General features: G+C 48.8%; 1 protein-coding gene across 1 annotated transcript in view; it reads left to right on the forward strand.

Annotated features, from left to right (window-relative positions):
• The window catches only part of LOC128702011 (putative neural-cadherin 2), a 348,502-nt gene that overhangs the window by 207,111 nt on the left and 126,691 nt on the right, over nucleotides 1-14,700 (forward strand). Inside the window, exon 5 of the mRNA XM_070101448.1 lies at nucleotides 1,506-1,742. Coding sequence (XP_069957549.1) covers nucleotides 1,506-1,742 — 237 coding nt within the window. The remainder of the gene's footprint in view (nucleotides 1-1,505; nucleotides 1,743-14,700) is intronic.

The raw sequence follows: 14,700 nt of genomic DNA on the forward strand, positions 1-14,700 counted from the left end.
TTGTACTCTTCCGAGCTTTTCAACCGTGGTTTCTCTTGGAGGATCCTGTTCCGCACTGTTTCTGTCCTGAGAACCAGCTTGATTGGTCGGTTTCTCCCCTTCAGGTACCCCCCTATTCTCTGAAAATTTACAATCTCGTCCATGTCTTCTCCCCTTATTTCCGTGATGATTTTCTCAATCTCCTTTATTTCTTCCTGCCGTCTTTCAGTGTGTGTCCTTTCCTCTCTCTCCCGAAGCCCATGGATAAACACTGATTTTGCCCTTTCCTCCTCCCATTGCCTCTCCCTCTGTGACTCTGGTTCCTATCTGTATGTGGTCATTTTCTCCCTTGATTTTTCCAGTGGCTCTTGGTAGCATGGTTGTGCCTCAGCATTCGACCTATCACCCTCTCCATCTGCACCCATCTGCTCTTCCCTTCCACTCCCTGGCCCTTCTTTGCAGGCTGATATAACCTTAGCATAATTCATATCTCCTTCCTTCCTGTTTAGCCTCTCAGCTTCGTATGGTGTGTCTTCTCTGGTCACTACCCCTGAGACTTGCTTCAGCCTGTTTACCTCAAATTCTAGGACCTTTACCCTGGCTACTGCAGTTTTGACTTGTGCCTCCCAACTCTTCGTCTCCTTCTCCAACCTCTTTTCCCATTTCACAGAGAGCTCTTTCTCCATTTTTTCAGAAAGCTCTCCTAATTTTCTCTCCCATTCTTGCTCTATCCTTTTCCACTGTTCCTCCATCCATTCCTCCCTACCAGTACCATTGTCATCTGATCCCTGATTCCTGCGAGTCCCAACCATTTTTTTTTTTAGTGAAAGAGAGAGAGAAAGAGAAAAAGAAAAAGGGGGAGAGAGTGAGAGAGAGGGAGAAATAGAAGGGGAGGGTAGAAGGAGAGAGGGGAAAAGAAGGGAAAAGAGGGGAGAAAGTGAGAGAGAGGGAAAAGGTAAGAGAGAGGGGGGAGTGACAAGGGAAGAGAGAGAGAGAGAGAAAAGAAGAGGAAGAGAGAGGAAGAGAGAGAGAGAGTAAGAGAGGAAGAGAGGAAGGGAGAGGGAGAGAGAGAGAGAGAGAGGAAGAGAGAGAGAAAGAGTGAGAGGAAGAGAGAGAGGAAGAGAGAGGATGAGAGAAAGGGAGAGAGAGAGAGAGAGAGAGAGAGAGAGTGAGAGAGAGAGAGAGAGAGAGACGAGAGAGAGAGAGAGAGAGAGAGAGAGAGAGAGAGAGAGAGAGAGGAAGAGAGAGGAGGAGAGGAGAGGGAGAGAGACGGGGGGGAGGGAAAGGAAGGGTTAGAGGGTCACTTCACAGGAAGGTGTGAAATCCTGTATATGTGCGTGTGTGTGTGTGTCTGTATGTGTGTGTGTGTGTGTGTGTGTGTGTGTGTGTGTGTGTGTGTGTGTGTGTGTTTGTGTGTGTGTGTGTGTGTGTGCATTTAGTGGTTAGATTAGTGCTAGAGGAAGGAATGAACGTAACCTGTCGAACGTTCTCTCTTGATCACTTCCCCCATCCTCTTCTCCCGCTAGCACGAACTACTAGTGGAAGTCACTGGCGTCGACGGAGGCAGTGAGGGCAGTGGCCGTGGCAGCAGTGACATCACCTCCCGTGGCAGCAGTGAAGTCACCTCCCGTGGTAGTAGTGAAGCAAAAGTCCTGGTTGATGTAGTGGATGTCAACGATCACATCCCTTATTTCCTGAGACATCTACACGAGACTCAGATCACAGAGGAGGATGACAGACACCTGCCCAAGACTATTCTCACGGTGCGTCACTTTCACTTATCCCTCAGTTTAGCATGTCGTCCCCTATTCTCAAGGTACTTTGCCTATTCTCGTAACATCTCAACTATTTCCCAGATTTTATACACTGAAAAGTATTCCAGTTATAACAAAAGAAAAACGAAGAAAAATATCTATCCTTTTCACAATTCTTGTTAGTTGGGTTTAAACCCTATCTACTACATGAGAATCATTAAGACTGCATGTCACCTGTATATCTAAATATAATCATAATGAAATTAAATCAGATATTTAAAAACTATAGAAAATAAAAATTCAAATTTGAATTTTAGAGAAACTACAAAAATAAATAATCCATGATTTATATGTAAATAAATTCACAAATCAACAAAAATTTAAGTTTTATTTAATAAAATAAAAGTAAAAATATCTGTTACATTTTATCATATATAGAAACCGACCAAAAACGAAAAAAAAATTAGAAAGAGAAAGAGAATGATTGAAATTGTTATTTTCATCCCTGAAAAACTGAGCAAGTCAAAGCCACGTGAGTTTTATTGTGAGAGTGATACAACAGTTGTTGTTGTTGTTGCTGTTGTTGTTGTTGCTGTTGTTGTTGTCGTTGTTGTTGGTGGTGGTGGTGGATGGTGTTAACATTGTTTCTGACGTGGTAATTAAGAAATAATGAATAATTCTCTGTATGTTTTGGTTCAATGAATAATTATAATATTTTTTTTTTAAATTAACACATCGGCTGCTTCCCACCAAGGTAGGGTGGCCCGAAAAAGAAAAACTTTCACCATCATTCACTTCATCACTGTCTTGAAAGAGGTGTGCTTTACACTACAGTTATAAAACTGCAACATTAACACCCCTCCTTCAGAGTGCAGACACGGTACTTCTCATCTCCAGGACTCAAGTCCGGCCTGCCGGTTTCCCTGAATTATTTCATGTTCCCTTGTACACATTCCTACAGCACGTCAAGTCCTAAACGCCATTTGTCTCCAGTCACTCCTATTTAATACGCTCACACATGCTTGATGGAAGCCGAAGCCCCTCGCACACAACCTTTCCTAGGCCCTTTCCTCCCTCCAACTTTTCCTAGGCCGACCCCTACCTCTCCTTCCCTCCACTACAGATTTATACACTCTCGAAGTCATTCTATTTTGTTCCATTCTCTCTACATGTCCGAACCACCTCAACAACCCTTCCTCAGCCCTCTGGACAACAGTTTTGGTAATCCCGCACCTCCTCCTAACTTCCAAACTACGAATTCTCTGCATTATATTCACACCACACATTGCTCTCAGACATGACATCTCCACTGCCTCCAGCCTTCTCCTCGCTGCAACATTCATCACCCACGCTTCACACCCATATAAGAGCGTTGGTAAAACTATACTCTCATACATTCCCCTCTTTGCCTCCAAGGACAAAGTTCTTTGTCTCCACAGACTCCTAAGTGCACCACTCACCCTTTTCCCCTCATCAATTCTATGATTCACCTCATCTTTCATAGACCCATCAGCTGACACGTCCACTCCTAAATATCTGAATACATTCACCTCCTCCATACTCTCTCCCTCCAATCTGATATCCAATCTTTTTGTTATCCTCATCACCTTACTCTTTCCACTATTCACTTTTAATTTTCTTCTTTTACATACACTACCAAACTCATCCACCAACCTCTGCAACTTCTCTTCAGAATCTCCCATAAGCACAGTGTCATCAGCAAAGAGCAACTGTGATAACTCCCAACTTGTGTTAGATTCTTTATCTTTTAACCCCACACCTCATGACAACACCCGAGCATTCACTTCTCTTACAACCCCATCTATGAATATATTGAAAAACCATCCTTGTCTAAGGCCTACTTTTACTGGGAAATAATCTCTTTCCTACATACTCTAACTTGAGCCTCACTATCCTCGTAAAAACTCTTCACTGCTTTCAGCAACCTACCTCCTACACCATACACCTGCAACATCTGCTACATTGCCCCCCTATCCACCCTGTCATACGCCTTTTCCAAATCCATAAATGCCACAAAGACCTCTTTAGCCTTATCTAAATACTGTTCACTTATATGTTTCACTGTAAACACCTGGTCCACACACCCCCTACCTTTCCTAAAGCCTCCTTGTTCATCTACTATCCTATTCTCCGTCTTAGAGGCCCGGTGGCCTGGTGGCTAAAGCTCCCGCTTCACACACGGAGGGCCCCGGGTTCGATTCCCGGCGGGTGGAAACATTTCGACACGTGTTTCCTTACATCTATTGTCCTGTTCACCTAGCAGCAAATAGGTACCTGGGTGTTAGTCGACTGGTGTGGGTCGCATCCTGGGGGACAAGATTAAGGACCCCAATGGAAATAAGTTAGATAGTCCTCGATGACGCACTGACTTTCTTGGGTTATCCTGGGTGGCTAACCCTCCGGGGTTAAAAATCCGAACGAAATCTTATCTTATCTTATCTTACTCTTAATTCTTTCAATAATAACTCTACCATACACTTTACCAGGTATACTCAACAGACTTATCCCCCTATAATTTTTTCATTATCTTTTGTCCCCTTTGCTTGATAATAATAATAATAATAATAATAATAATAATAATAATAATAATAATAATAATAATAATAATAATAATAATAATAATAACAATATTATTATTATTATTATTATTATTATTATTATCTCTTACGTGGATACCAGCAGACGCCTGGTAGTGCACATGGATTAATATTTTAATGCACGAAGTGCCCATTTATTTTACAAGACTCAAATATTTAACATTTATTTTAATTACTGTGGACCATCAAGGCATGGTCCAGATGGTCCAGATGGTCCAGATGGTCCAGATGGTCCAGATGGTCCAGATGGTCCAGATGGTCCAGATGGTCCAGATGGTCCAGATGGTCCAGATGGTCCAGATGGTCCAGATGGTCCACATGGTCTTATATGTTAAAGAACTCAGATGCCATATACAGGCAATCCACAATAAAAATGCTGTAGTATTGTTTATATATATATATATATATATATATATATATATATATATATATGTTTATATATATATATATTTATATATATTTTTTTTTTTTTTTTTTTTTTTTTTTTATCACACCGGCCGAGTCCCACCAAGGCAGGGTGGCCCGAAAAAGAAAAACTTTCACCATCATTCACTCCATCACTGTCTTGCCAGAAGGGTGCTTTACACTACAGTTTTTAAACTGCAACATTAACACCCCTCCTTCAGATGGTCCAGATGGTCCAGATGGTCCACATGGTCTTATATGCACCTCCTCCTAACTTCCAAACTTAAAGAACTCAGATGCCACCTCCTCCATACTCTCTCCTCCAATCTGATATTCAATCTTTCATCACCTAATCTTTTTGTTATATACAGGCAATACCACAACTTGCAACATCTGCCACATTGCCCCCCTATCCAATAATGCTGGTCCACACACCCCCTACCTTTCCTAAAGCCTCCTTGTTCATCTGCTATCCTATTCTGTCTTACTCTTAATTCTTTCAATTATAACTCTACCATACACTTTACCAGGTACACTCAACAGACTTATCCCCCTATAATTTTTGCACTCTCTTTTATCCCCTTTGCCTTTATACAAAGGAACTATGCATGCTCTCTGCCAATCCCTAGGTACCTTACCCTCTTCCATACATTTATTAAACAATTGCACCAACCACTCCAAAACTATATCCCCACCTGCTTTTAACATTTCTATCTTTATCCCATCAATCCCGGCTGCCTTACCCCCTTTCATTTTACCTACTGCCTCACGAACTTCCCCCACACTCACAACTGGCTCTTCCTCACTCCTACAAGATGTTATTCCTCCTTGCCCTATACACGAAATCACAGCTTCCCTATCTTCATCAACATTTAACAATTCCTCAAAATATTCCCTCCATCTTCCCAATACCTCTAACTCTCCATTTAATAACTCTCCTCTCCTATTTTTAACTGACAAATCCATTTGTTCTCTAGGCTTTCTTAACTTGTTAATCTCACTCCAAAACTTTTTCTTATTTTCAACAAAATTTGTTGATAACATCTCACCCACTCTCATTTGCTCTCTTTTTACATTGCTTCACAAGTCTCTTAACCTCTCTGTTTTTCTCCACTGGCAGGACGGTAGTACTTCCCGGGGTGGTTGCTGTCTACAAACCTACTACCTATATATATATATATATATATATATATTAATATATATATATATATATATATATTATATATATATATATATATATATATATATTAATATATATAATATATATAATATATATATATATATATATATATATATATATTAAAAAAGAAAACAAGATAGTAATAATAAATATATTATAACAGAGATACTCCATTCTTTTTGGTTTTTGAGACTGAGGATTTTACTTTCAATCTCACTCTCTCTCTCTCTCTCTCTCTCTCTCTCTCTCTCTCTCTCTCTCTCTTTTTTTTTTTTTTTTTTTTTTTTACACAGGGTTTGACAAGGTTAAGGATCCCTAGCTTTATTGACAGCTATTTACAGGTTAAGGATTCCTAACTTTATTGACAAGCTAAGAGCTGTTACCTACATCAGCTCATTTGAAAGCATTTTTATTGTTATGAGACATACAAGTAGGGAACAGGATGAAGTTGGAGCCATCTGTGGGCCAGCATTTTCATTTGATCAACTGACTTTATCTCGTTGACGTCATTATGCTGTACGAATGTGTTCCATACTCGAGTCATCCTGGGTATGTATGATCTCAGATGGAGTGATGTTCTGGAGAAGGGTACAGCCAGAGTGAAGTTGCTGCTTTCTGCCCGTCTTGTGGCATAAAAGCTTGTTTCACGCTGTCCTCGAAGTGGATCCAAGTGTGGTATTTTGACAATATTGGCCTTGTACATAACAGTAAGGCCACCCACATCCCTCCTATGTTGAAGGCTCTGCTGAAATGACAGATCTATCCAGGATGGGTCCAGGCGAGAGATGAGACGTCTTGCTCTGTTCTCTACTCTGTCAAGCAGTCGCAGATGAGAGGGGGGGCAGGCAAACCAAGAAAGTGGAGCATACTCAAGGTGTGAGCGTACTTGTGCCTCGTACAGGATCTTGCAACCCCTACTGTCAAGCAGATGCGAGATACGGCGAAGTGCTGTAAGCTTCCTGGCTGCCTTGTTTGCAAGATTTACAACATGGCTCTTCATGGTTAGTTTGGAGTCAAATTTCACCCCAAGGATATCAACTTTTCTTCAGGTGCCAACATCCTCCCATTCATCCTTACTACTGCCCCAGCATTACCATCATGGTGCCTAGAGACGATCATCATTTGCGTTTTCTCAGGTGCAAATGTTACTTGCCATCTATTTCCCCAAGCTGATACAGCTCTCAGCTGGTGATTGATGTAGCTTAGAGCAGCAGGCATTTCTTCTCTTGGATAAGTGAATGTCAGTGTACAGTCGTCTGCATATGCATGTGATTCTGGGATTCTGCTAAGGAACAATCCCGACCACATATGTTTCTTCTGGGTAAATACTTAAGCTTGTCTGAATGGTAAGAGTTATTTAGTGGTGTTTTACTGGCATTAGACTCACCCAGGAGGAGCCGCAGCCAGAACACACACCCAGGAGGAGCCGCAGCCAGTACACACGCCCAGGAGGAGCCGCAGCCAGTACACACGCCCAGGAGGAGCCGCAGCCAGTACACACACCCAGGAGGAGCCGCAGCCAGTACACACACCCAGGAGAAGCCGCAGCCAGTACACACACCCAGGAGGAGCCGCAGCCAGTACACACACCCAGGAGGAGCCGCAGCCAGTACACACACCCAGGAGGAGCCGCAGCCAGTACACACACCCAGGAGGAGCCGCAGCCAGTACACACACCCAGGAGGAGCCGCAGCCAGTACACACACCCAGGAGGAGCCGCAGCCAGTACACACACCCAGAAGGAGCCGCAGCCAGTACACACGCCCAGGAGGAGCCGCAGCCAGTACACACGCCCAGGAGGAGCCGCAGTCAGTACACACACCCAGGAGGAGCCGCAGTCTGTACACACACTCATGAGGAGCCGCAGTCTGTACACACACTCAGGAGGAGCCGCAGTCTGTGCACACACTCAGGAGGAGCCGCAGTCAGTACACACACTCAGGAGGAGCCGCAGTCTGTACACACACTCAGGAGGAGCCGCAGTCTGTACACACACTCAGGAGGGGACGCAGTCTGTACACACACTCAGGAGGAGCCGCAGTCTGTACACACACTCAGGAGGAGCCACAGTCAGTACACACACTCAGGAGGAGCCGCAGTCTGTGCACACACTCAGGAGGAGCCACAGTCAGTACACACACTCAGGAGGGGACGCAGTCTGTACACACACTCAGGAGGAGCCGCAGTCTGTACACACACTCAGGAGGAGCCACAGTCAGTACACACACTCAGGAGGAGCCACAGTCAGTACACACATTCAGGAGGAGCGGCAGTCTGTACACACACTCAGGAGGAGCCGCAGTCTGTACACACACTCAGGAGGAGCCGCAGTCTGTACACACACTCAGGAGGAGCCGCAGTCAGTACTCACACTCAGGAGGAGCCACAGTCAGTACACACACTCAGGAGGAGCCACAGTCTGTGCACACACTCAGGAGGAGCCACAGTCAGTAAACACACTCAGGAGGGGACGCAGTCTGTACACACACTCAGGAGGAGCCGCAGTCTGTACACACACTCAGGAGGGGACGCAGTCTGTACACACACTCAGGAGGAGCCACAGTCATTACACACACTCAGGAGGAGCCGCAGTCTGTACACACACTCAGGAGGAGCCACAGTCAGTACACACACTCAGGAGGAGCCGCAGTCTGTACACACACTCATGAGGAGCTGCAGTTTGCACACACACTCAGGAGGAGCCGCAGTCTGTGCACACACTCAGGAGGAGCCGCAGTCAGTACACACACTCAGGAGGAGCCGCAGTCTGTACACACACTCAGGAGGAGCCGCAGTCTGTACACACACTCAGGAGGAGCCGCAGTCTGTACACACACTCAGGAGGAGCCGCAGTCTGTACACACACTCAGGAGGAGCCGCAGTCAGTACACACACTCAGGAGGAGCCGCAGTCTGTACACACACTCAGGAGGAGCCGCAGTCAGTACACACACTCAGGAGGAGCCGCAGTCTGTACACACACTCAGGAGGAGCCGCAGTCTGTACACACACTCAGGAGGAGCCGCAGTCTTTACACACACTCAGGAGGGGACGCAGTCTGTACACACACTCAGGAGGAGACGCAGTCAGTACACACACTCAGGAGGAGCCACAGTCAGTACACACACTCAGGAGGAGCCACAGTCAGTACACACACTCAGGAGGAGACACAGTCAGTACACACACCCAGGAGGAGCCACAGTCAGTACACACACTCAGGAGGAGACGCAATCAGTACACACACTCAGGAGGAGACGGAGTCAGTACACACACTCAGGAGGGGACGCAGTCAGTACACACACCCAGGAGGAGCCACAGTCAGTACACATATCCAGGAGGAGACTCAGTCAGTACACACACTCAGGAGGAGCCACAGTCAGTACACATACCCAGGAGGAGACTCAGTCAGTACACACACTCAGGAGGAGACGCAGTCAGTACACACACTCAGGAGGAGACGCAGTCAGTACACACACTCAGGAGGAGACCCAGTCAGTAAACTCACTCAGGAGGAGCCACAGTCAGTACACACACTCAGGAGGAGCCACAGTCAGTACACACACTCAGGAGGAGACGCAGTCAGTACACACACTCAGGAGGAAACGCAGTCAGAACACACACTCAGGAGGAGACGCAGTCAGTACAATCACTCAGGAGGAGCCACAGTCAGTACACACACTCAGGAGGAGCCACAGTCAGTACACACACTCAGGAGGAGACACAGTTTGTACACACACTCAAGAGGGGACGCAGTCAGTACACACACTCAGGAGGAGACACAGTCAGTACACACACTCAAGAGGGGACGCAGTCAGTACTCACACTCAGAAGGAGACACAGTCAGTACACACACTCAATAGGGGACGCAGTCAGTACACACACACTCAGGAGGAGCCACAGTCAGTACACACACTCAAGAGGGGACGCAGTCAGTACACACACTCAAGAGGAGACTCAGTCAGTACACACACTCAGGAGGAGACTCAGTCAGTACACACACTCAGGAGGAGACGCAGTCAGTACACACACCCAGGCGGAGCCACAGTCAGTACACACACCCAGGAGGAGCCACAGTCAGTACACACACTCAGGAGGAGACACAGTCAGTACACACACCCAGGAGGAGACACAGTCAGTACACACACTCAGGAGGAGCCGCAGTCTGTACACACACTCATGAGGAGCCGCAGTCTGTACACACACTCAGGAGGAGCCACAGTCAGTACACACACTCAGGAGGAGCCGCAATCTGTGCACACACTCAGGAGGAGCCACAGTCAGTACACACACTCAGGAGGGGACGCAGTCTGTACACACACTCAGGAGGAGCCGCAGTCTGTACACACACTCAGGAGGAGCCACAGTCAGTACACACACTCAGGAGGAGCCACAGTCAGTACACACATTCAGGAGGAGCGGCAGTCTGTACACACACTCAGGAGGAGCCGCAGCCAGTACACACGCCCAGGAGGAGCCGCAGCCAGTACACACGCCCAGGAGGAGCCGCAGTCAGTACACACACCCAGGAGGAGCCGCAGTCTGTACACACACTCATGAGGAGCCGCAGTCTGTACACACACTCAGGAGGAGCCGCAGTCTGTGCACACACTCAGGAGGAGCCGCAGTCAGTACACACACTCAGGAGGAGCCGCAGTCTGTACACACACTCAGGAGGAGCCGCAGTCTGTACACACACTCAGGAGGAGCCGCAGTCTGTACACACACTCAGGAGGAGCCGCAGTCTGTACACACACTCAGGAGGAGCCGCAGTCTTTACACACACTCAGGAGGAGCCGCAGTCTGTACACACACTCAGGAGGGGACGCAGTCTGTACACACACTCAGGAGGAGCCACAGTCAGTACACACACCCAGGAGGAGCCACAGTCAGTACACACACTCAGGAGGAGACGCAGTCAGTACACACACCCAGGAGGAGCCACAGTCAGTACACACACTCAGGAGGAGACGCAATCAGTACACACACTCAGGAGGAGACGGAGTCAGTACACACACTCAGGAGGGGACGCAGTCAGTACACACACCCAGGAGGAGCCACAGTCAGTACACATATCCAGGAGGAGACTCAGTCAGTACACACACTCAGGAGGAGCCACAGTCAGTACACATACCCAGGAGGAGCCACAGTCAGTACACATACCCAGGAGGAGACTCAGTCAGTACACACACTCAGGAGGAGACGCAGTCAGTACACACACTCAGGAGGAGACGCAGTCAGTACACACACTCAGGAGGAGACGCAGTCAGTACACACACTCAGGAGGAGACGCAGTCAGTACACACACTCAGGAGGAGACCCAGTCAGTAAACTCACTCAGGAGGAGCCACAGTCAGTACACACACTCAGGAGGAGCCACAGTCAGTACACACACTCAGGAGGAGCCCCAGTCAGTACACACACTCAGGAGGAGCCACAGTCAGTACACACACTCAGGAGGAGACGCAGTCAGTACACAAACTCAGGAGGAGACGCAGTCAGAACACACACTCAGGAGGAGACGCAGTCAGTACACTCACTCAGGAGGAGCCACAGTCAGTACACACACTCAGGAGGAGCCACAGTCAGTACACACACTCAGGAGGAGACACAGTTTGTACACACACTCAAGAGGGGACGCAGTCAGTACACACACTCAGGAGGAGACACAGTCAGTACACACACTCAAGAGGGGACGCAGTCAGTACTCACACTCAGAAGGAGACACAGTCAGTACACACACTCAATAGGGGACGCAGTCAGTACACACACACTCAGGAGGAGCCACAGTCAGTACACACAATCAAGAGGGGACGCAGTCAGTACACACACTCAAGAGGAGACTCAGTCAGTACACACACTCAGGAGGAGACTCAGTCAGTACACACACTCAGGAGGAGACGCAGTCAGTACACACACCCAGGAGGAGCCACAGTCAGTACACACACCCAGGAGGAGCCACAGTCAGTACACACACTCAGGAGGAGACACAGTCAGTACACACACCCAGGAGGAGACACAGTCAGTACACACACTCAGGAGGAGACACAGTCAGTACACACACTCAGGGGAAGCCACAGTCAGTACACACACTCAGGAGGAGCCACAGTCAGTACACACACTCAGGAGGAGACTCAGTCAGTACACACACTCAGGAGGAGCCACAGTCAGTACACACACTCAGGAGGAGACACAGTCAGTACACACACTCAGGAGGAGACGCAGTCAGTACACACACTCAGGAGGAGACACAGTCAGTACACACACTCAGGAGGAGCCACAGTCAGTACACACACTCAGGAGGAGACACAGTCAGTACACACACTCAGGAGGAGACGCAGTCAGTACACGCACTCAGGAGGAGACTCAGTCAGTACACACACTCAGGAGGAGCGGCGGTCTGTACACACACTCAGGAGGAGCCGCAGTCTGTACACACACTCAGGAGGAGCCGCAGTCTGTACACACACTCAGGAGGAGCCGCAGTCAGTACTCACACTCAGGAGGAGCCTCAGTCAGTACACACACTCAGGAGGAGCCGCAGTCTGTGCACACACTCAGGAGGAGCCACAGTCAGTAAACACACTCAGGAGGGGACGCAGTCTGTACACACACTCAGGAGGAGCCGCAGTCTGTACACACACTCAGGAGGGGACGCAGTCTGTACACACACTCAGGAGGAGCCACAGTCAGTACACACACTCAGGAGGAGCCGCAGTCTGTACACACACTCAGGAGGAGCCACAGTCAGTACACACACTCAGGAGGAGCCGCAGTCTGTACACACACTCATGAAGAGCTGCAGTTTGCACACACACTCAGGAGGAGCCGCAGTCTGTGCACACACTCAGGAGGAGCCGCAGTCAGTACACACACTCAGGAGGAGCCGCAGTCTGTACACACACTCAGGAGGAGCCGCAGTCTGTACACACACTCAGGAGGAGCCGCAGTCTGTACACACACTCAGGAGGAGCCGCAGTCTGTACACACACTCAGGAGGAGCCGCAGTCAGTACACACACTCAGGAGGAGCCGCAGTCTGTACACACACTCAGGAGGAGCCGCAGTCAGTACACACACTCAGGAGGAGCCGCAGTCTGTACACACACTCAGGAGGAGCCGCAGTCTGTACACACACTCAGGAGGAGCCGCAGTCTGTACACACACTCAGGAGGAGCCGCAGTCTGTACACACACTCAGGAGGGGACGCAGTCTGTACACACACTCAGGAGGAGCCACAGTCAGTACACACACCCAGGAGGAGCCACAGTCAGTACACACACTCAGGAGGAGACGCAGTCAGTACACACACCCAGGAGGAGCCACAGTCAGTACTCACACTCAGGAGGAGACGCAATCAGTACACACACTCAGGAGGAGACGGAGTCAGTACACACACTCAGGAGGGGACGCAGTCAGTACACACACCCAGGAGGAGCCACAGTCAGTACACATATCCAGGAGGAGACTCAGTCAGTACACACACTCAGGAGGAGCCACAGTCAGTACACATACCCAGGAGGAGCCACAGTCAGTACACATACCCAGGAGGAGACTCAGTCAGTACACACACTCAGGAGGAGACGCAGTCAGTACACACACTCAGGAGGAGACGCAGTCAGTACACACACTCAGGAGGAGACGCAGTCAGTACACACACTCAGGAGGAGACGCAGTCAGTGCACACACTCAGGAGGAGACGCAGTCAGTACACACACTCAGGAGGAGACGCAGTCAGTACACACACTCAGGAGGAGACCCAGTCAGTAAACTCACTCAGGAGGAGCCACAGTCAGTACACACACTCAGGAGGAGCCACAGTCAGTACACACACTCAGGAGGAGCCACAGTCAGTACACACACTCAGGAGGAGCCACAGTCAGTACACACACTCAGGAGGAGACGCAGTCAGTACACACACTCAGGAGGAGACGCAGTCAGAACACACACTCAGGAGGAGACGCAGTCAGTACACTCACTCAGGAGGAGCCACAGTCAGTACACACACTCAGGAGGAGCCACAGTCAGTACACACACTCAGGAGGAGACACAGTCAGTACACACACTCAAGAGGGGACGCAGTCAGTACACACAGTCAGGAGGAGACACAGTCAGTACACACACTCAAGAGGGGACGCAGTCAGTACTCACACTCAGGAGGAGACACAGTCAGTACACACACTCAATAGGGGACGCAGTCAGTACACACACACTCAGGAGGAGCCACAGTCAGTACACACACTCAAGAGGGGACGCAGTCAGTACACACACTCAAGAGGAGACTCAGTCAGTACACACACTCAGGAGGAGACTCAGTCAGTACACACACTCAGGAGGAGACGCAGTCAGTACACACACCCAGGAGGAGCCACAGTCAGTACACACACCCAGGAGGAGCCACAGTCAGTACACACACTCAGGAGGAGACACAGTCAGTACACACACCCAGGAGGAGACACAGTCAGTACACACACTCAGGAGGAGACACAGTCAGTACACACACTCAGGAGGAGCCACAGTCAGTACACACACTCAGGAGGAGTCTCAGTCAGTACACACACTCAGGAGGAGCCACAGTCAGTACACACACTCAGGAGGAGACACAGTCAGTACACACACTCAGGAGGAGACGCAGTCAGTACACACACTCAGGAGGAGACGCAGTCAGTACACACACTCAGGAGGAGCCACAGTCCGTACACACACTCAGGAGGAGACACAGTCAGTACACACACTCAGGAGGAGACGCAGTCAGTACACACACTCAGG

Source organism: Cherax quadricarinatus, chromosome 77, assembly GCF_038502225.1.
Source record: "Cherax quadricarinatus isolate ZL_2023a chromosome 77, ASM3850222v1, whole genome shotgun sequence".
NCBI lineage: Eukaryota > Metazoa > Arthropoda > Malacostraca > Decapoda > Parastacidae > Cherax > Cherax quadricarinatus.